This window comes from Buteo buteo, chromosome Z (assembly GCF_964188355.1).
Source record: "Buteo buteo chromosome Z, bButBut1.hap1.1, whole genome shotgun sequence".
Classification (NCBI taxonomy): domain Eukaryota; kingdom Metazoa; phylum Chordata; class Aves; order Accipitriformes; family Accipitridae; genus Buteo; species Buteo buteo.
The window spans coordinates 11589693-11617551 of NC_134204.1; the positions used below are offsets into that span (position 1 = coordinate 11589693).

General features: G+C 44.9%; 1 protein-coding gene across 3 annotated transcripts in view; it reads left to right on the top strand.

Moving 5' to 3' along the window:
- Positions 1 to 1464: 1464 nt before the first annotated feature.
- LOC142027480 (phospholipid-transporting ATPase ID-like) overlaps positions 1465 to 27859 on the top strand; it is a 75726-nt gene continuing 49331 nt past the window's right edge. The window contains exons 1-4 of one of the 3 annotated variants that reach the window (XM_075021744.1): positions 1469 to 2169; positions 3182 to 3306; positions 8476 to 8554; positions 21742 to 21800. In XM_075021744.1, coding sequence (XP_074877845.1) covers positions 8512 to 8554; positions 21742 to 21800 — 102 coding nt within the window. In that variant the 5' untranslated portion in view covers positions 1469 to 2169; positions 3182 to 3306; positions 8476 to 8511. Of the gene's footprint in view, positions 2170 to 3181; positions 3307 to 8475; positions 8555 to 21741; positions 21801 to 27859 lie in introns of all 3 variants that reach the window. The other 2 variants (XM_075021745.1, XM_075021743.1) reach the window with 2 other exon arrangements.

The window sequence follows — 27859 nt, forward strand, 5'->3', positions numbered from 1 at the left end:
TTTTAAAGTCTAAAGAAGCCCCAAGGCCAGCTTATTTTATGGTTGGGTCCATTCTCATGTCAAAGGAAGGAGATGAATCTAACTTTAGAAAGGAAGAAAGGACTGTGGCCAAGGTCAAAGTAGTAACAAGCAAGTATAAAGACAGCAGCAAAGAAAGTGGGAGTAGTGTGGGATGAATTGTCATTAGCTACGATACTAAAATGGGGGCGGGGGGGGAAGCAGAAGAAAGTTCTAAGAAGGAGGAAGACTCCAAAATGAAGCAAGAACAAGAGGTTCTCCAAATATGTAGAAGGGCCAAAATTAATCCAGATTCTTGTACATTTGGTTGCAGGAAAAAACATGATAGTTGTGGCTGTTGCTGTTGAGATGGGGTGTGGGTGCTGAGAACATGAGAATGGCTAGTGCAGGGGCAATTACTTCACAAGTTAGATGCTTTTCAGTTCAATATCATCTGAAAATAGCCTGGGTCTTGAGGACATTAGTCCTACATCCCATGTCCCATGTTGGGTGTTTGTATGGATACTTCATGTTGGAACTAGGAAGCCAATTCAATGAAGGTTGTCTCTAACAGATGTAGCTTGGAAGAATGACCCTGGAGTCTTCGCAAAGGGGTGTAGGCTCTTGTTCTTCCTTTAGAAATTGCTTATGCTGCTATAGGATCCTTTTCATTGCCACTCTGCACTTCAACATTCATAAGCATTATAGTACTGCCATTGCAGCATCCAGGGGCCTCCACAGCTTTTCTTGTGACAGGACTTTAGAAAATTTCACCTTCTAGAAAATACTCTCTGGCAAACCTTCACTCTCATGTTACTATAATTAATCAGCTGATTAATGTGTTCAAGTGTTTGTGGGTAGGTCTGAAATTAAGTCTAACAGTGTTCATATAAATCCTGTGGAAAAAACCAGAAGATGAATGAAAAAGCAGAGATACTTACATATAAAAATCTTTTATGGTAAACTTTCTCTTGCTGTCTGCAATAAATTGGCATGATCCTGCAGGCATTACTGTCAACGCAACTTAGGGAAAGAATATGGTGATCTTAGAATAACTGCAATTCACAGGTATAGGGAAGCAGGAGGTGCATTAAAGTTGTAGTTGGCCCAGTTTAGTCTTGTAGTGTACCTGGTAGACAAAATGCCAGGGGACTGGCATATAGGAGGGCGCTGTGTTGTGAAGGGTCCCACAATTTGGAAAAAATGTTAATGTTTGGTTCATTGAAGGTGGGAGAACGAGTGGGAAGGTCAGGAGGCTCATGAGAGTGCTGAGGGGTTTTGGTAGGGATGGTCCCCTCAAGAGCGGCGAGGCCAGGCGGGTATCCAAGGGGAGGTCATGCTCTCAGGGATGAGCAAGCCCTGACGTTTCGGCACTGAAGCGATCCTCCAGCTGGCTGGAGGAAGCTCTGTGGTTGAGTTATGCAATTGTGCTCTATGAGGTTTTTTCTCTGCAGAGTTTTTGTTACTCACAACTATTGGAAAGTGGGTGAGGTGGAGCCTTGGAATCAGCTTGTAGGACGGTGTCTCTGGGTTTAAGGAGTCCAGACCAACTCCAGCGTTACGGATGCAGAAAGAGGGGCTGCTGCTGGGAAATGGATCCCTTACCAAGTTCATCCTTTTTTAAAGCAATTTGATATGTTGGACTGTTTTACTCGCTTGGTTTCCTTTTGAAAGCTTCCGTGTCAGCAGGAGGTGGGTAAGGCGAGCAGCAGTTGCCTCTGGAACTAATTGGGGTGCCCCAAGCCTAGGTGCTCTGCTTTTCTGCTTTACTCTTTTGCAGCTTGTTGTGCTGAAGCATTTTATTTTTAAGAGAGCTACTACACTCTCCCTATCTACAGGAAACAGAATTAAAAAAAAAAAGAAAAAAAAAAAAAGGAAGAATTTGGCAAGGAGCCAAGCGCAGTTACTGAAGTAAGAAGTAGGGAACTTGGAGTAAGTTTAGTTACCAGGACATTGCATGGCAGAGCGGGTCCACAGTGGATTTTAAGGGGCTCGGAGACAAGCATGCGATGCCCATTTCACTGCGCAAAGAAGCTTTGCTTTCTTAGATGAATGTCCTGGCACTGTGACTACAAGCGAAGCTGTTGGTCTTGGGAGGGGATAAAGCTGTGTGTAAATGAGAAGAGAAGAGCGTACTGGATTTGTTGCTGTGACTTTTACAAGCCTTCAAGGGTAAGATGTAATGCTTTCCTTCCGCTTGTTTGTTTTCTTTCTCATTTTTTGGGAGCAGAAAACTTGCATTTTTTTCAGACCTGAGAGCTTTGCAAAGCTTAATCAAAGTGCTTGGGGTTGAGCTTTTTCTGCGAGTGAGCTGATAGACTTCTGGGTGGAGTGAGCTGAGCTGTATATGATTTCAAGCAGCACCAGCTGCCTTGGGGAAGCTGCTATTGTTCGCATTGTTTCGGAGGGAGCAGACTGCAGCCTGCATTTCTGTTCGGGAACTTGCTCTGCCTCTGCTGTTGATCAGTAACTTGAGCGTTGCAACTAACTTACCCAAAGGAGCTGAATGCAAATTTTTGACTGCCATTCTGGTGTCAGTTTAAAGAGTGTTTTAATGAAGACAGATGGAGGATATTGGATCATTACTTTAAAACGTGGCATATAACAGACTGAGTCTGTTTCCCAGCAATTATAGCTAATTGCATTGGCACATTTGAGTGTAGGGGGTAGGAGCACACAGTTTCATGGGTTTCTGTATGTATAGCTTGGAATAGCACCAAAAAATAGCTGGAGGGCTAGCTCACCTCATTCAGGATACCTCTTCAGGTATTTGAAAAGCTGGGGAGGTTTCGGAGTTACTTTCCAACTCTTTGCACTGAGCTAGTAGTTTAAACCAATGTCACCGCTCCTTTTATAAACCCTGATGCCAAGAGTGACAATTTATAGCTTCTTAAACTTATTCCAGGCTAACTTCAGGCAAATCTGATTTCAGCCCCTTAAGAGTGTTATTCTGGGATTAAAAACATGTTTTGGTTGTCTGTCCTGCGGCTCACTTTCTGTTTCCCACTTGCAAAGCAAGGAGTGGTACAACACATGTTACTCCCTGGTTTGCTCTTGACGTGTTCAAACACAAGAGGATGTAAGAAGGGGTGGAGAAATACAAACACTAATGTATTTCAATGTTAAAAGATGATTAGTACTAATTATTTCTAATGGCTGAAATTTTTCTGTTTGCTTTCGATAGGGGAAAGCAAATCCGTCGTTCTCTTTGGAACCAAAAATTGAGCAATTTGACTGAAATAGTTAACACACCAGAAGTTTAAAGGGGGTCCTTTGCAAACATGTCTTTGCGTGGCACATCATTACAAGGTCAGTCCATGCCAGGGGTGACAGGCCTTTACATTGATCTTGCCAGAGCATTAGCAAACATTGCATCAACTGTGATGTCCTTCTCTGCGATACCTGGGAGTGGATGTGAGTCTCCTGCTTCAGTGCCTGATACGTGCGCCCCCTTAGCAGGTGTGCAAGTAAGGCATGGAGAAAACAGGGAGTTTGAGGACCTAATGTATTTTAAACCCTTAATATTTTCCCAGTAGTGGCTGCAAAACCAGTTTAAAGTGATATGTGTTCAAAATTTAGGGACTTAGATTTGTTTCATCTCATGGTATTTAACAGCATTACTCCACCAAGAGCACTAGGCAGCACAGGCAGTCTTGAACTTTGTCTGTCACAATGCCTGGTTCTTGGGATCTATTTTCTCATATACTGAGCTATTAGTTGGATATTTAGTACTTAAGCCTGGGGGAAAAAAGTTCTTCTAAGACCTGTGGGTATTTGTGATTATTACATCAGCTGAACATAGATGAAAAAAAATTTAACCTATAAATCTTGCTCATGTGAAAAAACTGACCTGACATGGAAAGCTGGTGAGTGGAGGCATGGTATGCTTTCTGAATTTTTACCTGGACAGGGCTATTTAAACTTTTTTAGTGTGTATACATACCACACTACGTTTGGTGGCAAAACAGACTGGAGAAATCTTGCTCTCCTGTCTAATTCTCCTGGACCCTGGGTGCTTGCTTCTAATATTTATTACAGCACAATTTGCCGCCCCCTCAGATCTGCTACAACCACTGCTTGGGAAGGAATTTTGGTCCGTACTGAACGACACCCCATGATCTGGATCAAAATAACCCTTCCAAAAAATGACTGTGTTAAACACGGAGTGTTTCACAGAGCCTGGGAACAAGGTGATGGGAGCAGAAGCATCAAGTATTTTCTAATTCTCATTTATCATTGAATCTGATGTATCGTGTGGCTACATCCAAAGAAACAGGGCCAAGAAACTAGTCAAGTTTTCCACCTGCAACATCTGCTCTCTGTTCATCCAAATTGTGCCATGTCTTTTCTGATTTTGCTGCTCACCACTGTGGTGGGGGGAAGTGCCTCCCTCCACCTCCAGTTTGCAGTTAGCAAAACATGGGTTTGGATAGGGCTGTAGTCTTTGCAAGTTCCATATGCCGTAGCTCATTGCAACCTGCCCCTCATGCAGGAGGAGCTTTGCAGTTGTGCTCTCAAGCCAAATCTGGCTCTTGTCTCTCTTAAATAAGGCTGAGCTTGGTTTGTGAGAAAGCATCCCTTCCCTATTCCAGATCCATCAATGTAGCTTCTCGCTGTGGATATTGAAGGGCTCAGAGCCCATGATTAAACTGTCAGTAGCCATAAAGCAGGTGGATTGTCTTTGCAGAAGTGTAAGCCATAGCTAGATGGTTTGTAGAGGACTGTAGGTACAAAGCCTTCTATAGTGAGAAGGGATAATTTATTTGTAGCTTATACCCCCAAATCCCCATAAATAAGGAACTGGGAATTTGAGCTTTAAATAATTTTTGCTATAGGCTTTGGAAACATGGGGAAGTAACATGTGTTCTGCTAAGCAGAGGAGTTGGACCTGCATGGTTACTCAAATACTGTGAGCCCTTGTTGATTACTGAACAGTGCAGGGTACCTGGAGTAAACAGAAATGAGAAAAAAAACCCAACAAAATAATCAAGTGGAAAATGGAACAACAAAAAAAGTCCAGAAGGGCTGACACAGACTATGGAAGGCAACTCGAGGAGATTGAAGCCGTGCTCCATTTTGCCTCTGAAAATAGCTGGTGCCAGGGAAAATGAAGGCAAACAGGAAATTGCCTTTTTTCTGACTATAGAAAGTTTTTGTGGGTTTTATGGGGTTTTAGTTAATTCAGGAATAGGAGGCTGTGAAAGTGTCTTACCAAAATTTGAGAAGTACTTTATGCCACATGAAAATGAAACAAGAGAGACATCATTTTTTTCCCAGAAAGTGCAAAGGGAAATTAAAACTGTAGCAGTATATGTGAGTGATATGAGGCTGAAGACCCATTGTTGCAATTTAGGAAGGGAAACTGAATCTCAGATTTAAACAATAGAGGGATAAGTAAAGAAAACTGAACAGGGACATGAATTTTGATTACAAGTGGAATCTGCGAAAAAAGAAGTACCCTGAGGGAGATGATTGCTGATAGATATGGGTGCAAAGATCTCAGACCCTGCAGGTAGGATTGGAAGTCCAAAATACCCCAGGAAAAAGACCTGGGACTGAAAGGCAGGCAGAGCTAAGGTCAGCCAAGAGACCACACGTGGCTGTAGAAGTTGTGATAGCTAACACAAACAGGAGCAGTACCTGGAGCACCACCAAAAGGGACAACTCCAACATCATTTGCTTAGGTTGGTTTTCACACTTGCAGCCAATGGTCATTGAACTATCAGACTGCAAACAGACATCTGGAAGTGTGAAGGTGTACTGGCACAAATTGGGCCATGGGCAGGCAGGCACACACAGAAGCTATAGCCACCATGAGAGTGGCTTGCTAGGTAAAGGAGTATGAGGATTAGATGTGTGAGTCAATAACAAAGCAGCAAAGGAAGATATTTGCAATATTATGAAAATAAAGGGTATACCTCAGTGCAATAGGGGTGTGTCAAGCCCTTAATGCTACTCTGTGTGTGTGCCCATTGAATACTGACACATTCTCAAATGACATCGTGGTTTGGGCAAGCCAGGAACTGAGTTTTGCATAAAGGATCAGGTCAGCTTAGGAAGGAATTGTAACTCCTGGGCTTTAACTAGGTAAACACCTATGATAAATCTGTGTGATGGAAATGATGTACCAGAGAGGTAATTGGTACAAATGGATATGGCAAAGTTATTACCCACACCTGCCCTAAAAGACAAGGTTTTGTGGGAATGGTGAGCCTGTAAGGATGATTGTGCTGGCCATGACAGTAACTTAAATTTGCTACTGAGCGAAGATGTTCAAAGAATACAATCCTAATCAAATGCACTGAGAATTTGAAGGAGTTAAAGATGCCCTCCATGCCAAAATAGTGTACTGTTGCAGTTCTGTTGTCATACTGTAGTCACACCAGAAACCAGTGATTAAAGAATCACAGTAATTAACAAAAGCCATGTGTCAGAGCTGAAGGAAGTTTCAGGTTTTTGTTTGTGAGACGTGGATTTTAACTCCATTTCGTTTCATGTTGAGTCTTATAAGCACCCTCTCTTCTCTGCTCGCCCACAAATATAAACATCCTTTTTTGTCCCTCTGTTGAAATTATATGCCTTGTCAATTGAGTCCACAGCTGGGAGAGGTTTGGTAGTTGTAGGTAGTCTTTCAAAAACATTTGGTGAGTACAGCAAAATCCAGAGTTCAGCAGTATAACCATATGATGCTTACAACTAGCCAACCTTTTGCACCCTTGTGCTGCCAGTGGACAGTGATTGTCAGATCTGTGGCTTCTGGTGCTGTAGGAAATATCTGAGGTGTTTACCTCCAGGTGTATGGGTAGCACGTCTTGCTACTCCCACCATCTTATGAGCACCTCTCAGTCCTAGTTGAGGAGGGTTTTATAAGATGTAATAGTAATTCTAAAACATGGAAGAAATACATTGAAAATTATACATCAGTTAGGGATGGAAAGCAAGGTTTGTCAGTAGGGCTGAGAAAGCTTTAGGTTATGACACTGAGTATTGTAACTTTAAGTGGTTTAGCTCCATGGACAGAGGAAGTTTTAGGGAGAGGTGTTGCTCAAGCATTTGTTCTGGTAAGCAGAAATAGTTGGATCTACATGAGTGAATAGAAGAAGGATCTCTTTCAAGCACAGTGGGCACAGAGGCGTACTGGAATGCCACGGTGAGTGGCAGGGAGCACCATGCCAGGGCTGCTCTGTGCTCAGGGTGTACAGCATTTAGCTGGCTGGCTGGAGCTTACCTGCTACTGTTTGCCTTATCTCAGACTCATTCAATTGCAGCTGCTAAATATAGCTCTGCTTTAGCATCTGGAATAGAGATCTGTGCAGAAATGTTCAACTTAAGCAATAATTGTAGAGTTTTCCTTAAAGTTTACCTTTGTTTTCTGAAAAGATGTGAAGCTGAGCTTGCACTGGGCACAGTCCAGTGATGATGTGTCAGGATTGCATTTGGACAGTGGCATAGGCTGTATTCACATTTGCATGTTTCCAAAATATGATATATTATTGGCTGTACTTGTCTCCTTAGACACCCTTGCTCTGCACAGATAGCATAGGACAAAGTGCAAAAACTTCATTCGGACACCTAGAAAACTTGTTCTAGATCAATCACAATTCCCTCAAATGTCTCAGCTTGGTTCCACTGGCCGGTTAAGCAACTGATACAGCGTTCCTGTTGGTTCAGGCTCCTGGTCAGCCAGGCATGCCAGGCAGTGCTGGCTTTTCCCATACTTGGAGATCTTTGCAGGCTGTCAGCACCAACATCACCATTAAGTCCTTTAAATAAACTGTCCAATGCTTTGAACACCAGAATTTTCGTTACTGACAGGTTTTGACATGATTTTGTTCAATGCTCAATTCCTCTGTGTATCAGGATATGTTCAGCACCTTAAATGCATTTCTGGTGCCTGGCTTTTGGCTTCTGGGCCAGGAAATTTGCAGCCAGCAGAGGAGAAGTTTTACTCAGAACCATACAGGCTAGTCCACCCCAAACACGGAGGGTGACCAGCAGATGGACAATAGTGTGAGCCAGCACACATTGAGCACAGGCAGATGTACAGGAAACCAGTGTTTCCTGCTGCTTCCTCCTCTTCAGGGAGGCTGGTCTTGCTCTGGGTAGTCACACAGTTCCTCTGTACCTTAAGCACAAGTCCTGTGCATGTATTTTTCCTTTTCATATAGGGCCAAAGTAGTAGGAATGTCCTTCTCAGTCTCTCCTCCACAAGCCTCTTCTTTGCACCATGTCAGGAGATGAACAGATCAAAATGTCCAAGGTAAGGTAGCCCACACTGATGCAGTGCAACTTGTAAACCTGAGATGGTTTTGCATTTTAAAATACTCTGTGTGATAAACTGTAGCTGTTGGCCATGGGGCTTAGGAGTTTTGTTCTCCCATTCTATGGGCACAGAATTACATGTATGATGTGCTGCATCATGTCATGCTGCAGGACAAGAAACCCCCATTGTCAATTACCTTCTCTTTTCTCTTGCAGAAGTTCCATGGAGTTGGACTAAAATAAAGTTTTGGGATGTCTCTATTTGGATTAAAATTTGGAAGGAAGAAATTGATAGGTGAGTGCGGTCTGGTAATGCCATTGTCACGGGGGACAAACTAAGGAATGTAAATACAGCACATGTGCGAGCCCTTGAGACTGTTTGGGAGCATGTCTTACACCTGCAGAGCAGATGGGGGAAGACACACTTTCTTTATATTTCCTGCATTTCATACTACCTTGGAGGAGGGCTGTGGACTGTGTGCCAGTGAACGGGGGGGGACATCTGCAACAGAACAGGCTGAAAAGTTTGTGCCCTGTCATGGCACATGACTGGCTTGGGGACGTTGAGTTTTGGTGGGTTTTTTCTACAAGGATCTTTTGGGGGAGTAGGTGGATGAGCAATGCACAGTGCCCTCTCTCAAGCAGTTTATAAAAAAGGCTAGAAGCAAGTTAGTGTGAAGGTCTGATACAGTCTTTTGATGATGGAATGTGTTGATGGCAATGGCCTGGATATTCCCTTCAATGAGAGGTAGGAAGAAGAGCAAAGTACAGAGATGCACCCTGAGAGCACCCCAAAAGCTGCTGAGGGGAACACTAACTCTGGAGGAGAAACCAGAGGCTACATAATTCCCTCCCTGTGAGCTCCATGTGGCACCCAAACAAATGAGTGTGGAGATAGGGAGCAGCCATCCTCTGCAGCACAATCCTTACTGAACTTTGCAGCAGAAATCCCAGAAGAGATGAATGCTTGGAAGAAGTCCAGCAGGAGGGCTATTAGCATATCCTTAAAGCGGTCCAGCTTCCTACAGTCTCTTAGGGTGCATCTTCATTAGGCTTTGCAGCTGGAGCCACTGAACTGAGGCTCCTGTTTTATCACTTCACCTCCAGGCCCAGGGTGTGATCTCTGGTCAGGGATCCAGGTCCGCAGGCACTGTGAAGAGGGAAAGTCTCTAGCCTTTCTTTTCCAGTGTGTTCCTCCCTGTATTTGATGAACACAGAGATTGGTGCCCTACTCGTATTTTGACATGAAATTATTTTTTTCCCAACCTCACTGAGCTTAGAAGACTGAATAGCTTTTTTCCCAACCTCACTGAGCTTAGAAGCCTGAATAGATTTTTCCCCAGGGTTTATTTTTACAATTGTGCTCCTGTTTCCCCTTCCTGGCACAGGGTAGACCATAAGCCCTAGTGTTAAGACAGGGGCATCCGTTTGTTGCTATGATGGTCCCAGGAGAGGAGGTTGTGATTGCTTCCAGGGAAGGATCTTTGCCAGCCTTGAGGTCTCTTTCTCCATCTTGGCTTTGGCGATGAGGGAGCACAGGCTTGTCTGTGAGCCACCATCCACCCAGGGCAACCCCACTTGTAAAGCAGTAGCGGCTCTGATTCTCAAAAGATTATGTTGCTATATTAGGAAAATTTTGTGTTTTGCCTGGCCCTCTGTCTGGGTTTTAGGAGAGAAGTGTTCAGTACACCCCCCCCTTCAACCAAGTGGCTAAGAAACTCAGATCTTCCTAGATAGAAAAAACATACTTTATAGGGAAAAATCATTTATTTACATATTTTATGCACTTTTGATCACCAGTTCAAAACCCAATGAATTTAAACTGGAGGAAGTTCAGAGAAGGATAAGGGAAGCTGGGGTGATCAGGGAATGAGGAGCTTCCATAACAGGAAGCTAAATGAGCATTTTTTCCTCCCTTTTTATTTTTAATTCTTTTGCCTTGCAGCCCAAAAGCTGAAAAGGCTATGATTGCTCCTTGCAAACACTTCACTGGAGTAAATGCCAGTGATGAAGTGCTATTTTAATCCGACAGTTTATGAGCCTTTGTATTTGGAGAAGTCCATAAGACTGTGCTGCCTGAAAGCAGGCAAGGCTCTTCCACAGGGAACATCCCCTGCACTTATCTTGGAGAGACAGTATTGCTCATGGAAAGACCAAATCTCTGTTCCAAAACCAAAGCTGGATGACAGTTAACCTTACTGAAGAACCATGCCTATGATGTGACTTTCATGGGAAGGAATGGATTACCTCAGGAGTCAGCTGCTGAAACTGGGATCAGGATTACTCCCATGAGAACCAGTAATACTTTGTTTTTTCTCCCCAGCAAGTCATGGCTGTTTCCACATAAGCTGAGATGCATGCAAAATTAGGAGAGTTTTTCAGGGTAGATACAGTTTAACAAGACAGGTTACAGGGTCTAAATTTCTTGGAGATAAGAGTCAGTTTTTTTATAGTTTTATGTTCTTTATACAAGGAATCAGGGATGTAACTAAAACTCATCTTCACAGACCAGTAACATCTGGTGTCATGTCAGATGCACAAAGGCTGTTGGAGGAAACCAGTTCCTAGATGACCAAACCTCAGTGAAGCTCTTCAAGCTGAACTGGGGAACTACATCTCTTAGATAAGCAGCAGTAGTGTTTCTGTGGAAAAGATGCCCAAGATCTTTTACACTGAGGTTTAACCTACAATGAACATTGATGAAACAGAAAGGAATAGGGACACTTTTGGTTCATGGAGTGTGTGGAAAGAAATAAGGGCCATGCCTTGGTGATGGCTGGTAAATGTGAAATATCTCTTCTCACTGACTTGATCCCACAGCAGCTTAACTTGGCACCGGAGCTTTATACCTCGAGAACGGGGATGTTCAAGTACTATCTATGAAACTGTTGTGGTTTAACCCCAACCAGCAACTAAGCACCACGCAGCCGCTCACTCACTTCCCTCCCACCCAGTGGGGTGGGGGAGAGAATCAGGAAAAAAAAAGAAAAACCTGTGGGTTGAGACAAAGACAGTTTAATAGCACAGAAAGGAAGAAAATAATAATGATGATAATAATAATAATAATAAAACGACAATAATAATACTAACAAGAGAATTAGAATATACAAAACAAGTGATGCACAATGCAATTGCTCACCACTTGCCCACCGATGGCCAGTTAGTTCCCAAGCAGCAGTCCTGGCCAGCTTTCCTCCCAGTTGATGTACTAGGCATGACATCCCATGGTATGGAATACCCCTTTGGCCAGTTTGGGTCAGCTGCCCTGGCTGTGTCCCCTCCCAATTTCTTGTGCCCCTCCAGCCTTCTTGCTGGCTGGGCATGAGAAACTGAAAAATCCTTAACTTAGTCTAAACACTACTTAGCAACAACTGAAAACATCAGTGTGTTATCAACATTATTCTCATACTAAATCAAAAACATAACACTATACCAGCTACTAGAAAGAAAATTAACTCTATCCCAGTCAAAACCAGGACAGAAACAAACTGAAATAGGGAACAGGGGGAACTCATCTAAACAACCTTATCCTAAGGTGTGTGCTTCCAGTTGGTGTCAAGAGCCGTCATTGCTGCAAATTCATCTCCATAAGCCCAGCCTAGGGCACTGTGAGAGGAAGAGGAGGGATATAAAATGAGCCAGGGCTTTTGGAAAGCTCCATTGGGTTTTCCTTCTTGCTGCTAGGGACAGCCTGCTCTCCAGGACAGCTGGATTTTGAGCAGCTGAGCTCTGGGCAAAGCTTGGCAGGGGTAGCAGCTTCCTGTGGAGAAGGCAGCCCAAAAATGGCTCTAGAGACATAGGGCTGCCTTCTGGGACTCCCATCCAGACCTGATAGGAAATGTCTTACCATAACAGACATTGAGTATGAAAAAAATATTTATTTTTACATAATTTCCCATGAGGGAAATAATTGTGAATTGAAAAACTTCTCAAAGTTCGTTTCAGAGCTGTATTTATTTTTACGATTTTTACATCACTTCCTATCACTGTTATTAACAACATGTGCAATTGTGTCAAGCTGTGGCATTACCAGCATGTCTAGGAGATAGTGTTTTCTAGCAAAGGAAATTGTATGTGCCAGCCAGTCACTGTCAGACTAGTTTTTAAAATAAAAACAAATTACTATTTCAGATGCTTTATTTGGCATGCAGATATTGGTCAAAATATTGTCAACTACTATTACAAAAACAGGATACAGTGACATAAAATTCTAAACCAAATTTGAAAAAGAATAATTTTTAAAATTAAAGTTTTCCAAAATGAAGAAGAGACAATTTCTACTGCTAATATATTTGAAAAATGCATAGTTTCATTCTGAATTGGACTGAAAACAAACATGAAAAGGTGTAGATGCTTCTTGGGAAATAATCTGTTGCAAGGCATTTCTGAGACAGGTGAGTCCCCACCCCTTGCCCAGAGCCATGGCAGGTGGGTGAGACATCACCAGGAGGGGAAAGCGAAGGAAAACCAGAACTGGTATTATTGCAGGAGACAGAGAAAGGGAGACACAAGACAGCCTCTGTCCCTTCCCAGCATAACCTAAAAGGGAATATTTTCTGTTTTAAGGTTATCTAGCACTTCTTCCAGGCCTGTGTACCCAGAGTGCTGTTTGACCACGAGTGTTGTACATGCTGCACAAATCTGAGGCATCCTTCTGGAGCTGTTTTCTTGTTTTCTTTCTCCTTATGGTGCTAATATCAAATACTTCATTTAGAAAAGGGCAGGATCTAATACTGAACTCTATCTTCATATTAAAAATTTACTGAACCTGAGGCAGAAATAATCCCCATTCACCCTCAAGATTTTTGATTTCAGACCTTGCATCTGCTGTATGAAAATGGAGGTATGTCAGTACATCCCTTAAGTGGGCACTCTGTTAGTGATGCTAGAAAAAAAAAAAATTTTGCATTAATACTAGGGACATATTAAATCTTCTACCTTGGTAGGAAGTTCCAGTTGCCATGTCGGGTTTGTTTAGTGCTGGCAGGAGGCTGAGCTCAGTACCAACCACCAAAGACAGAATCCATGACCACAAAAGTGTGTTTCTTGCATTTCATTTCTTCAGGAGGAAGGAGTATTCTTGTTCTTTTGAAGCAAAAAGACATCTAAAGAAGATCTTTATTTAATAGCGGAGGAACAGGCAGGAGGGAATAGGGCTAAACCCATTTATGGTGGTGTCTCTGAATGGTCTTGCCGCAGGTTTTTTTAAATTAAATCCCTTACACTCAGTACAAGCTACTCCATTTCAGAGGTGAAAATGCATGTGATGGCCAGCATAAATCCTCTCCAGCCACAGCAGCCAGAGAGGCTCCATAGAAGAGGGGGCATCTCTATGTCGAAAATGTGCAGTTTTGTAACATGGAGGCCTGGTGGAGAGCCCCTCCTTTGAGCCAATACTAAAAACCAAGTTTGTTTGCCAGGCAACTGGGCATGCTCCTGCTCCGAGCAGGGCTTGGCTGTGACCTTCCCCTTCTCTGTTTCCATCCCACCGGGTTCTCACCGCTCCTCCTGCCCCAGCCACGCTCGCTGCACCCTGCCAGGCTCTGGCTGTGGTTCAGGGCAGGGATGGGCTTTGGTTTTGTGCCGCAGAGCAGCAGGCACGCCGGCACCGGGCAGGTTACAGCATTAGGTTGACACTTGGGTAATGAGGGTTTGGCTTTTGTCTGTGTCCCAGACTGGCTGTGAAATGTATATAACCACTGTGAGTCTCAGACATGTCGTATGGCTCTTGCCTTCACCCTTATATCCTCTGATCCATATTAAATGTTGAGCTTGTTGGGTAAAGATCTCTGGCTTTAGTTTTGGGTAGAGTTCGCTCAGTGCAGCTCTCATCCCAGCAAGGCACTGCTGTATTATGAATGTGAAATCCTGTGGTATGGCTGCTATAAAAAAAAGAATCCTGTTCTCTTTAACCCAATGGTAGGGACTCTACGCAGTATGGCATCTGCAAATCGAAAAACTTCTTCTTTCATCTCTTATGGTGGCAAAAAGGGGCAATTACTGCCTTAAGGTGAAAGGAGATTTTGGCTATTAGCTTGTGTAGTAACTTCCCTAGGAACAGCAATTTTAGGTGCCTTATGCAGTTTACAATGACTTGCCCTCTCCCATAGAGTTGCCTTTCAATGAACACTGTAATTCTCTTTTTTTGGAGGGAGGATGGAGGTACTGATGCACCATGGCAGGTTTCAGTTACCTGTGCACATGGAGTAACCGCCCAGAAAAGACCAGAAATAAGGGCTAAGATTTCTCTGCCTGTGAAGAGATGGGTGGTCTCCTGGGTGCTGGATGTGAGGCGGCACTTGTGCCGTTGCTGAGAGGTGATGCCAAAAGCTGGGTCGCAGAGTAACAATGAGGTGCCCAAACGTAGGGTCAACAAAAGTAGGAGGGAGATGGAACAGGAGGTGGAAGGAGACACATCATGAGATCTGAAACAAAAAACGTGCTGCAGCTGGTGGAGGTCTTCTGAGACTGCGTATAGCCTGTTGCAGGAGAGACGTGAATTACAGTCTCAGGAAGGTCAGATATGTGACCCTGGGAGCAGAATAACCATGTTATGGCTTTCACAAGTTGATATTGGTAAGGTTAATAGCTTTGCTAAGAGCCCCTCTGCAAGGGAAGCTGGGGACATGAACCCAGCTCCTGGATGCCACTCTTTGTAGCTGGTCCAGGGCAGCGTTTGTGCTCTTGAGGTCGCTTGTTTAAAGGGTGGAGCAGAGATCATTATTTTTACAGAGTTTATGTTGTCTCTGTTCTGTTGTCAGGCTTAGTTACACTGGCACTCCCCTAATTGGGCTGTGTTCATTTCATGCATGAGGTATCAGGCCGTAGTTTGTATATGACTTGGCAAAACCAGGCAGCCCTTAACCTGTTTCTTGGAGCCACAAGACCTAGTATCTACAAAATTTTTCCAACAGCCTGTTGAAAGCATTGCTCTTGGCATATGCTCCTTAGCATAAACCAGAAACAAATTTCCAGGCTGTCTGACCAGATCTTGAATCTAACCTTTTGCAGGACTTTTCCATGCAGCAGTCCTAAATGGAGAAGGGTGGTGGGCTGGCCAGTTACATTTATAGCTGATTTTTGGCATGGGTTTAATTTTATTAAATACAGATGTTATTCTGTGGTTTAGCTCCTAAATCTGTCTGCCTGAGAAAACAGCCACTTTCCCAGTGACTTGGTCTCAGTGGTTAGACCAAGAACTGGGCACTAAGCCATATTTATGTATGCTGAGTTTCCACTGATGAATAATTTAGAATAGTTTTCAGTGGCAGTGAAATGATAACTTGGAGCACAAATCCCATTCCTTCTTTCCAGTGATTTGTGACTGCAGTGTGCAGAAGCAGAAAGTTTGAGCTGCTTAGAGATATAAAAAAGTTTCAAGAAATGAAAAACTTCTCATCTGATGGCTCTTCAGGTTTCCCCTCCCTTTTTCCTCAATGCTTTCAGAATCAACAGGGCATGATAAGACATGCGTGCTTGGGTCTACAGCCAAAATACCCTGAGCTGTGGTTTTCAGGCAAAGTTGGTGTAATGCTTGACTTTCCCTAACTTTTTGTTTATTGTGGTCATCCAAGAGGCTTCATTTCTGTCCAAACAGTTCCAGAAACAAGTAAGAGTTGTCTGTTCTCTGATAGTTGAGAACTGCTGGTGTAGGAGGCACAGCAGTAGGACCTCACGGTCCTCCGTTGGTAAAAATAAAACCACTGAGGCAGTGTTGCTCTGTGCATGTGGTCAATGGTGGTTCTCCTTTGGTGCAGCCAGCGGAAAGTTCTGGTTGCTGATGTTGTTGGATGAGGCACCCTTTGCATTTCATTGTGGTTGTTCTTGCTTTATCCAAAGGTATTGGCTGTTATCTGGTAAGGAAAATTAAAACCTCACCACTAGAAATTAGCCTTGTATTTTGGCCTATGGTGGGTTGACCCCAGCTGAACACCAGCTGCCCACCAAAGCTGTTCTATCACTCCCCCCTCCTCAGCTGGACAGGGGGGAGAAAAATATAACAAAGGGCTCGTGGGTTGAGATAAGGACAGGAGAGATCACTCACCAATTACCGTCACGGGCAAAACAGGCTCAACCTGGGGAAAATTAACTCAATTTATTACCAATCAACCAGAGTAGGGTAATGAGAAATAAAACCAAATCTCAGAACACCTTCCCTCCACCCGTCCCTTCTTCCCAGGGACAACTTCACTCCCGGATTCTCTACCTACTACCCACAGCAGTGCACGGGGATGGGGAATGGGGTTTACAGTCAGTTCATCCCACGTTATTTCTGCCGCTTCATCCTCCTCAGGGGCAGGACTCATCACACTCTTCCACTGCTCCAGCATGGGGTCCCTCCCATGGGAGACAGTCCTCCATGAACTTCTCCAATGTGGGTCCTTCCCACGGGCTGTAGTTCTTCACAAACTGCTCCACCATGGGTCCCTTCCATGGGGTCACGGCCTCCTTCAGGCATGTCCACCTGCTCCAGCGTGGGGTCCTCCCTGGGCTGCAGGTAGATATCTGCTCCACCATGGACCTCCATGGACTGCAGGGGTCAGCCTGCCTCACCATGGTCTTCCTCACGGGCTGCAGGGGAATCTCTGCTCCGGCGCCTGGAGCATCTCCTCCCCCTCCTTCTTCTCTGACCTTGGTGTCCGCAGGGTTGTTTCTCTTACATGTTCTCACTCCTCTCTCCAGCTGCTATTTCTGTGTCCCAGCAACTTTTTTTCCTTCTTAAATCTGTTATCACAGAGGCGTTACCACTATCGTTGATGGGCTCAGCCTTGGCCGGTGGCGGGTCCGTCTTGGAGTTGGCTGGTATGGGCTCTCTCTTGAACACAGGGGAAGCTTCCAGCAGCTTCTCACAGAAGCCACCCCTGTAACCCCCCCACTACCAAAACCTTGCCACACAAAGCCAATACATGGCCTTTAGGGACACCACCTCTAAGAGGGATGGATGCGTATGGCAGGCTAGAGACTTTCCATTCAGTTTTGAACCAGGTTCATAGCTATCTGGGGCCTTCAGAAATGGGTTGTCCTAAAAAAACTGCCCTTAGGTACCATACAATCAGGCACAGGAGGTCAATGCCTTGTGTGAGTTTCATTTGCTGTTCTGTTTCACGTCCCACTGCTCCATATTTCTGCACCATCCCTAAGCTGTTTGCAGCTATTTGCGTGTCTCACATAAAAGCCATTCCTCTTGGAGGGTGCATCTCTCACCGTGGTGAGAAGCCAGGCTCCTTTCCTCACTGGACCAGATACACGCATGGTTTCTTTCTAGGAGCATTGGAGATCCTTGAATTCAAATGCACGTGCCAAGTGCCTCTTCCCTGGCTCCACAGACCCTGGGGGCAGGCTGAGGAAGGGGGACAGATCCTCACTCCCCCAGCAAGCCCTGGGGAGAGCAAAGGAACTTGCGGCAATGTCCGGCTGCTGCCAGAAGCACTTGGGTGCCTGTTTCTGTGTGCAGTCCCCTCAAGGGCTGCCCTGCCTATGAAAAACAAAAAGTCACTGAGGACTTTAGAGCCCCTCAGAAACTGCGGTGTGACCCCCAGGCTCTGCCGTGTGCCCTGTGTCTCATGTGCTGGCAAGGGAAGAGATACCCAAAGGGCTCCAGCCCAGACTGGCACTTCTGGAGGTCTTCATGCCTCTCTGTCCATCAAGCATTTCCATAGCTCCTTCTGGTGCAGCAGCTGGGCAGACCTGCCAGCTGTGAGCAGCCCAGACAACGTTGTCCCCTGTGAGTGTTCAGCCTTTTGTTTCAGGGTCGCCACAGGTCTTTGGCTTGCTCATGCTGCTCCCCGCAAGCGCACGGTGCATGCAAACAGCTCTGCCTCTGCCTGCTGGTTGCCCTTCCCAGGACTAGCACGGGCTCTTCAAGCATGCCTCCGCAGCCCAGAAGCTTTTCGAGCTTTGTCATCTATTCCTATTTACATTACAGCCATTTATCTTTTCTGTGGCGTTTATTCCAGGACTAGACTTGGAGCCCCTGGGGATGGGATTAGAGTAGTCCTTACTGTATGGGAGGAAACACACGAGTGTTGGGAAGTTCTGTTTTTAACAAATAGCTCTACTTTTTGTCTGCTTTGATAATACTGGTTGCTCTCAGGAAAATTCCTGAAGGGGCACATAACACAATAGTTGAAGCCCTGCAAGCCTCGACCTCTCGAGCTCTGCTTCTGTTTTCCTCTGGGACACCAGACAAGTTACTGTGATCTCTTTGTACATTGTTCTCTCCATTGTGAGAGATGAGAAAAATGTGTCTGAGGAAAGCAGTGAAGGATTAAGCACTTTGAGGGTCTTGAATGAAGCCTCTGTGGTTGGTCTGAATCACCCAGTTGGGGCAGATGGCAGTAGATTTGAAAATGCCTGATGCAGCTAGATGTGCGTGAATTAAGGGAAAAGCACATTTACCTGCTAACATAGCTTTACATTAGTAATTAGAGGCCTTGATGAAAACAACCCACAAACAGAGACATAAAAAAATGTTGATCTGAAAAAAGGCTTAAAAATTAGGGATGCAAGGATAGCAGTCAATGCACTGAATAGCTTAGATGTTTGCGAATGCAAGAGTGAATAAACAGGAAGAACTTGATGTCTTAACACATTTAATAGGTGTAATAGACACGTGCTGGAATAACTCATGAGGCTGGTATATTAATAGAAAAGAATAAAGCTTATCCTGGAAGGGTAACAGGTTTTCCTTGTATGTCCATGTGCTCTGAGATCCAGCATGAAGAAAGAGATGAACAAATCACAGATCTCTGAGTAATGCTACAAGGGTAAAGAATACAGGCATAACAAACCAAGAAGGTCAGTCTTTTGTGGGGGGAAAAAAAAAAGTTTTCTGAGAGACAGGGCATGGTGGTAAATGAAGAATTCTAGCTATGCAGAGGCAGAGTTGGAAGGGAGTATAGGGGAACATGACCTGTTCAGCTGACACAGCGTTTTGGTGCAGAGGTGGGTAATATTTTAGCTAGAGAGAAGGCTGTTCCAGAACTGATTCCCTCCAACAGGGAGGAGCTGGCTGGTCCTGTGAAAGTAGGAGGGAGTGTAAATGGGAATTATTATGAAATGACAGTATGATACTTAGGAAAAAGTGACAATAGCAAAGTGTTTAAAATGGACTTCAAGAAGGAAATCTTCAGTAAATATGAAGATCTTGCGGGAAGGAAACCTGGGGTGGAGGGACAATTAAACAGAGCTGTCATTTCCTTAAATAATTGATATTAAGGGCACAGGTATATGTTATCATCTTCCAGGGATGGCCTCAGAAGGGTCAGTAAAATGGCAAAATCACAAGCTCCTCATTCACTTCAGGCAGAGGAAGGATGCCTCTAGAAGGTGTAAAGCAGCTTGTTTTATCCAGCAGAAACTATGTGGCAAAGGCTCAAAGGGACAAAAAGCTATTGAGGACATAAAGGGCAATAAAAGTTGTTCTGTAAGGGTTCAGATCTCTGGGGTTCTGTAACCCTTCCAGTAAGAGGGAGATCAAAGACAGTTTATGTCTGCTACTCGGGGAAAAAAGGCTAGCCAATAATGCTAAAAAACCTGGGGTTTGGATTTTTTTCTCTTTAGACTTCTAATATAATAGTTGTCAGAAACAGAGGAGAAGATGGGAGGTTTGGGGCTGGAATAGAGAGGGAATGGGTTGGCTGGGTAAGGTAGAGCATGGCCTGAAGCAACGCTGCCTTTGAGTGTTTCTGGTGCACATACAGGCAAAGTTCAGAAGACTAGGAAGAGAGCAAGCACAGCATCTATCTTGAAACAGGGGGGAAAGAAAAGCTGAGAATATATCCATATTATAGATATATTAGCTTCACTTCTTGGGTAAATGTTAAGACAATCCAACAAACCACTTCAAAGTAACTAGAAGTGTGTGTGTGGGGAAGAGTGGATTAATAGTCAGCAGTCCTGAAAAACTGCATCAAACCAAAATTAATTCTGTATTAGTGGTAGCCAGAGGGCTAGTGAAAAAGCCTTAGATAGCTGTCATGTATCTTGACTGTCACGGCATTTTTACAAGTAAACTGGAGATACATGCTTGAGATAAAATCACCACACAGTGAGTGCCAGACTGTTCAGAAAAAAAAATACACTGACAATAGTTATCTATGACTGATTATGAAACTTGAGAGATTCATCAGGGATGTATCCAGAGTCTGGTATTCAGTATTTTCTTCTACATATTGAGTGGCAGAATAAAGTAAACCTGCGAATGGCACCACGCTGGCAGGAGCTACAAGTGCTCTGAAATATTGGATTAGAATTGACTAGTTGGAGAAATAGTCTGAAAAAATTTGGATGCAGTTCAGCAAGGACAAATGAAAGATTTGCATTCCCTGATGAGGCATCGGCTCTGCCAGAAAGAATCTGCCAAAATGGATCATATTCTGGAATGCCGTTAGCTGTGTGCTGGTGGTGCATAAAGATATTATTTTAAATTACTTCTAGGTGAATTCCCATGTCAAATATGCATTGTCCACAAGGTAGGTGGAGTGTGTCTTGTGCTCCGGTCAGATTTGGTAAGGCCTCAGCTTCATACTACGGCCCATTTTGGCCCCTGCACATCCAGAATGAGGTAAACTAGCTGGGAAGTCCACTGCAGAGCAGGAAGAGTGATGCTACTTCTGACAGATTGACCCGTAAGAAGTGCCTGAAGAATCCGAAGTTGCTTAGCCTTGGGAAGAGAAGACTACAGTAAGGCATAGCAGCCTTCAACACATTATGAACTCACCTGTGCTCTGTGTCCTTGCCAAGAACAAGGAACTGAGGGGGAGCAGAAGAGCACTGTTGTCCATCCCAGGAGAAGATATAATTTGTTTAAATTGTAGTAATGAGTTTTATTTATGTCAGATAATGGAGAAAAATCTCCCCTAGGGGAGGGACACTGCAGTCCTGGAATAGGCTGTCTGAAGAACAGCCATCACTGGAGTTTTCTAGAACATTTATTGGAAATGACAGGCACAACCCTGTCTTGAGGTAGAGTATAGGTATGATGACCTTTCGAAATCCCTTCCAGTAGTTTTTGATTTCATGATAGCTATGGCAGTGATGTCCCATCTGTGGGATGATTCTAGGAGGTGCATTTGTACTGGAGGAAGTACACTAACAGTAGACTGACGGCAACAGCCCCAGAGACTTCAGGGGAAGAGATGGAGCAGGGCAGGAATAGTGAGCACCACTAGTTAAATGCTAATTCTTACCCAGGAGAAGGTGAACAACCTATAAAACCAGTGCTGGTGTTGCAGGGGGTTGTGGGCAGGGGAGACCTGGAGTATGGGCTTAGAGTGCTATGGTACCTGTGCACAGTGCTGCTCTGTCAGTGTCACCAGCCTCTTTAATTCTCTGACATGGAGCGGTTAGCCCAGAGCACAGATTCCTGGTGACATTGATTACCTTTTAGCAGCTCTGCTTGCATTTTCAGATGCTTCGTTCATATCTGTATTGAGTCTGCTTACTTTCAAGCATGTCTGATGTGTTTTCTCTTCTTTACAGAGGAAGAGAGACAACTTCAAGCAAACAACAGGGATTTTAATCTGCAGTTTGAATATGCTGTAAGTAACCAGGAAATGTTGTTTCATGCAGCTGTAGTCACAGAAGTAGCTGCATCTGGTTCATGTCTTGAATGTTGTTTCAAGGGGGGGACATGACTGCATGCTAGCTATGACTCTGCAAACAAGGCAACATATACCAGATGAACCATCAGAGATGGTTCATTGCCGAGTCAACCATAGGTAGCTCTGCCTTTGAAATCGACAGTGTGAATGGGCAGTTGAAAGAGATCTAATGCTGGAAAAGCATAACACAGTGACTTCACACACTTCCAGAAAATTATTTGTGAGTCAAAGTGTTTGCAGAATCCTTTCAGCAAAGGAACCTGGGGGGAGTTTTCTGTTGGAAATGCGTCTCCATTTAAAGTAAAACATTAAAGGAAATGTGTCAGTTCCTCACCTCACCTCCTCTCTGGCAGGAAGGTTTTGAATCTGGCCTTTGTGGCTTCCTGCCAGCTTTATTTCCAGCTCCTTCACAGCCTACTTAGGTTCACATTGTGCCATGAAATCCGTGACTCCAAGGAGCATATGAAATGGGCTGGCTGTGACCCATGTCTGCCAGGCTACAGTACCAGGCAGCCCCTTCAGCAACTTGATTTCCAAAGCTTGTGGACCATTTGCTGACACTGTATGCAGAGGAGGGGTAGCTCAATTGCTAAACCTGTACTACCTGGCTGCAGGGTCATCTCCTCTGTGAGGCAATATTGAAGCTGCATTCTTTCAAAGTGTTTGCAGCTGCCAACTGATAGTGAAATTAATTTTGTGAATTTTTGTCCTCTGTATATCTGAATTCCAGTGGTGAAATTCATCCTTCAGTTTTACTCAGGAGATCCTTTGAATCATGTTTTGGTTTAGGAACATGACAAGTATTTTCTCACTAAGAACTGGCAAAACTCAATATTTCAGAACACTGTAATTTCTCGTGAGATAGAAAGTCTGACTTGCCAACAGCTCTGTCTAAGGAACTTAATGTAGCTGATCTGTTGGCAACATGAACTGGATGGTTCTCAGTGGTCACCTTTCATCCATGAACTAACCAACACAGGTTAGAGACTTCCTAGGTACAGAGCTGCTGCACATGTCTTGGAGGTGAAATGTGCTGTAGTTAATATGTGTAAAGGACTATGCAGCACAAATGCCTTATCAAGCCTGATGATTTGAGACTGGGAAAGCGCATTTGATTTGCACAGAATCTGACATTAGAGTACTGGGGTGGGTATTGCCACTACGTTCAGATTTGTGATCTTTCATTGAATAATTGCAATGTATACTATGTGCAGCAGTGGGGCAGGGAAGCAGGAAAGAGATGTACAATGATGTCAGCATAGGGAGAATAAGCAGCTCTTCAGGTTCCGAGCCTACTTCTGTGAAAAGCCTTTCATAAGGCTGACTTTGCATGTCCCTGCTTCCCAGCTGATTGCTTACATGTCCAAGGATTTGCAAATAACCAAAATTAAGGAGACCTCTGGAGGGTTTCCACAAAAGTCTATTGATTAGGTGTAAAAGTGGAGGCAGCCAAAAAGCCAGCTCAATATAATCTTAAAACTTGGCAGTGAGTTTCAGTAATCCTACCCCTCATTTTAGTCAGCTGTGGCTCATGATTTCTGGAGTCCAGTGTAGGCTGAGGCTTAGGAAGTCTAGAAAACTGTCCAGAAAGAGCCAAGCCTTGAAGTGGTGAGTGGGTGGTGAGGTACTAAAAGGCTTTAAGTGGTGATGCAAGCACTGCTTTAACTGTATGGGGCTGTATATGTATATGTGTATGTGTATGTATATGTATATGTCCTGGGCTGCTTATTTCCAGTAAGTCCTGGCAAAACTTCAATTTATTAAACCCACATTGCCATGGTGTATGAAAAGGACTAACCTTCCTCATAATTTACTTCAGATCCCATGCTATAGATTGTTGCTTGCATTTCGAGATGCCAAGAAGTGACATAGTCTCCTGATACCCTCCCATTAACATATGCGTGATGCTCCTGAAGGCTCTTCCAGTTCTGTAGTCCACTGCAAGGGTCAAATCTGGGCCCCTTCCTCACATGCAGATTTGTCTGAACACAGTAGGGTTGCACTGCTAAGCACTAGGATGTGATCCAGGGGGACCAAGAATGTCCAATGCCGGACCCTGCCCTGGGGTGCTCAGGCACAGCAGCTATTAGGCTCGTTGTCTCTCAGCATGCTGACATTTTCTGGACTGAGTAATTTCTGTCTCCTGCAGCCACAGTCCTCCTTCAATACGTCTTCCCACCTTCATGTATTTAATTTGACCTATCTACAAGCAAACAACAGAAACGTTTGGATTGTCTGTGCTTCATTGTGGTGCTCAGCTCTGTGGGACGTGAGAATTGGCATACGTGGGCAGCCACACGGTGACTTCAGTCTTCTTTATAGAGCCAGGAGGAGAACAGCTGTCCTCCAGCTCTCGGTCCCACAGTGAGGACTATTAGTCCTTGTCCTCCTGAACAGGAGTCTTGTCTTCTCTTGAGGCACAAGGAAGGTTGCACCAATAGCTATTCCAGCCAGATAAAAGGGACACTGTGCAAAAACTGGAAAGAAACCCAGCAATATAACAAAGCTGAGAAAGTATTTTAGACAATGAAAACAAGCCACAGCAGTGAGGTTTACTTTGTAACTTAAGGCCATGTTAGCCATAAAAACCTATAGAACAGGTTCTTGTAACAAAGCTAGGTGAGGTGGTAAATGTTTCTTCGGGGTGAGGCAGTTGCTGAGAGAGGCCAGTAAGGAAAAGAAAGGGAAATGCAAGCAGAGGCATAGTGTGTTGCCTTACTGCTGCAGCCAGGCTGTATGTCACAGCTGGGGTGAAGGTTCAAGCCTGTCACTAAAAAGAGAGTTTCTCTTATGTAGGCATAGATCAAAGGTATAGAGCTGCTTTGTGCTCGTTCAGTCTCAGTGAGAACAGGGAAGTGGGAAAGTACAATCAGAGGTGGGTGTGTTGTCCCTGAACAGCTGGTGGTTGTCGTTCCTTCCCGGTGCAAAGTCTACAGGATATCTGTGAAGGGAGAAAAGAGGAGCTGAGAAAGGCTTGAAAACTGTTGTGTGTGGAGTCTGACATCAGCTCTGGCAGCTGCTGGAAGCTGGCCCTCCTGGTATGAAGCAAGACTCCCAAGTATGCTCAAACCAGCTTTGCAGGAACCTGATGCTGCTCCGTGGAAAGCCATGTCTGCCAATGCGTGCAAGGGCACGTCCAGATCCATCGCACTTGGACTTGCAGGAGACTTCAGAGGGCATATTGACTCCCAGAGCCCGTCAGAAAACACACAAGAGGCCAAGCTGCAGTGTGTCCCTGCCACACTGCTCCAGCCATTGAGCATCTTCAGCTGAGCACCAGCTGGGCAGGAGGGTTGGACAGTGCGGGAGGCTGGAATGATAGGGTAGGATGAGGCTAAGAGGTGGATAGGAACTGCACATAGGGGAAATCCCCTTAGAACAGAGGCTTCACGGTGGTGAGGCCAAGGGACAGTTTCAGAGGGAGAACTGGATGCGTCCTGTGGGCATATGAGATGCGTCATCCCGTGTGCTGGAAAATTGGGGTGGTCTCCTTCATCTGTGTGAACAGAGGCAGTACAGACTGAGAGGAGGACAAGGGAAGTGTCTTTTACCTGAAGAAGCCTCTTATGTGTCTTCTGATGGTTTTTGCTGTGATTAAATAATAGGAGGTTCCTGTGATTAAAGGCAGCAGCTTCAAGCAGTGGCAGTGCTTGGGTAGGTCAGGATTTATTTGGACTTTGTGTGAAGACTGAAGCTGAAACTAGAGCTCTCAGACTGGTGCAGCCTCAGACATCCTTGGCCTTATCCTGCACAGCAAGAACACAGTAGCTTAGAAAAAATAAAACAAACTTTAAAACAAAGTGCTGTGCAGTTAACTGGAAGGGCTGAGTGTGAAGGTATGAACTACCCACCAGCTCACAAAATTAGTTAGGAATGACTCAGAAACCAAGTGTGAATGAGTGGCATGCAAAGGCACTTAGTGCAGCACAAAAACGGACTCAATATAGGTCAGTAAAAATGAAGTGTCAAGTCCTAATCCGTGTTTATTCACACTGCAGACAGCAAGATCCTTCCTGACTTCAGTAAGAGATTTGCCTGCATAAAGGCTGACATAAAGTGAAAAGCAGGGTGCCAGATGTGGTCCAGCAAGATTTAAGGGCTTTAACCAAGGTTCTTATCTGAGGCAATTCAATCTGGCTGCCCTGTCCCTAGCACAGCTGCAGAGGGGACTGCCCCATGTGGGTCCATCATGGATGGCTCTCTGTCTATCAACACTATGGAGATGAAAAATCTCTTCTGAAGGCCTTTAATGTTCACTCTGATCCCAATTCCCTTTTATTTCTTCGCTTTCACACTGGAATTTAGCACAGCTGCACTGGGACGTCACGAAGGGCTGTGAAAACAACTTTGAAATTGGCTTTCAGACAATAGGAGAGGAAATGCAGGGCCCATGAGTCAATGATAAATTTCATCTTGGATCAGGATCTAGGGTCAAACCAGCATCCTTTCTGCAGGACCAGCAGCAAGGGGGCTGCTTGGACTCTGCTTTTGTTCTCCCTGGTCACCTGGTGAATTCTCTAGTGAAATAGGAGGGATGTATATAACTTCCTGTGGCAAATACACATTGCCCTGGGCTGGATCAGCAGTGGGGTTCTTATCTCTTTGAAATTTAATCAGAGAGCAAGGAGCTCCCATAGTGGGCTCAGGCTCTGCTCCACCTCCTCTGCTTGCATGCTTCAATCTGAGAAGGATGCCTGGTGGGTTATCCTCAAGGACTTTGTCAGTGTGGTCAGGATGGTGGCAACAGCTTCCCTCTCTTCCCATGTCAACCTGCAAATATTTCGCAGTGTTCGTCATGCTCAAGGCTGAAGGGAGTGTTGTCTGAGCATGTGAAAAGTGGTCTGAGTCGCCCCTGAAGGAATAGCTACAGCAGCAACCTGCACTGTTCTTTCTGCAATTAGGAAGGTGTTAGCTGGATTCCTCCGAAGATCAGCTGAGGCACTGTCAGGGAACAGCCAGAGCAGGACTGCCCTACAAGAGGGGAAAAGCTGGGAGCTGAGGGTGACCCCAGCCCAAGCAATACCCACACTGACCAGGGTGCAGTTCTGCAGCATCTGGTTGGGGGGGACAGGGGAGGATGCTAGTAATGGGGCCCATCCGGAGCATCCCAGACAAGGTGAGATGATGAACCAGGTCCAGGGTCCATCTAGAGACCCCAGGCTGAAGACAAGACAACACCATAGGTCCATCTGGGAAACTAGGACAGATGTCAGGCTGGAGACTGGTACTCATACAGCATAGCTTAGGCAAGGACTGAAGGCCCATGGCTGGGCTTAAGTGAGCTCCTGAGCCCTGGACAGGGGTTGTGGATAGAGACACCAGGTGAGGTCAAGGCCCTTAAGGTGTATTAGGGCCCTGACAAGCACAGAAGGGTTGAGCTGTGCCAGACATGAGCTGCAGTGAAGTCCATAGGCTCCTTTGGACCAAGTCCTCCACTCTTCATCTCAGCTTAAACCTCATGGAGACAAAACTCCTACTGTATTGGTTGGGAGTCTGGTAGTGTAAGACCTTAATGAATAGGGTATGGTGGTTTGGAGTTTGCCAGCTCCGCACTGCTTGGCAGTGCTCTGCCCTTCCCTTCACTTCTCCCAGCAGCTTCAGGTACTGAGCTGAGCGGGAGGAGAAGGCAGTGTAGTCGAAGGAGATTATTAAGGGACAAGACATTTAGATCCTGTATTTGGCCTGCCTGTGAGGGATGGTGTGAGGTCATCAAGCCATGCCACCTCCATGTCCTCCTCTGCACCACCATGATGAGGACACTCAACACAGAGATGATTAACTGCTCTGTAACAGGATGACACCAGGCAGAAGGAACAGCATAGGAAAACACAACCAGGGACCACATTTTCCTAGAGATTTTCCTGGAATACCCAATGTGTGATGGGATCCTGGAACTCACTACATTATTGCTGCCAAGAGGAGGTCAAGGGGTTACATATGTAAGACATTCCCAAAGCTGTTAAAAAGAAAAAACAAAACAAAACAAAACAAAAACA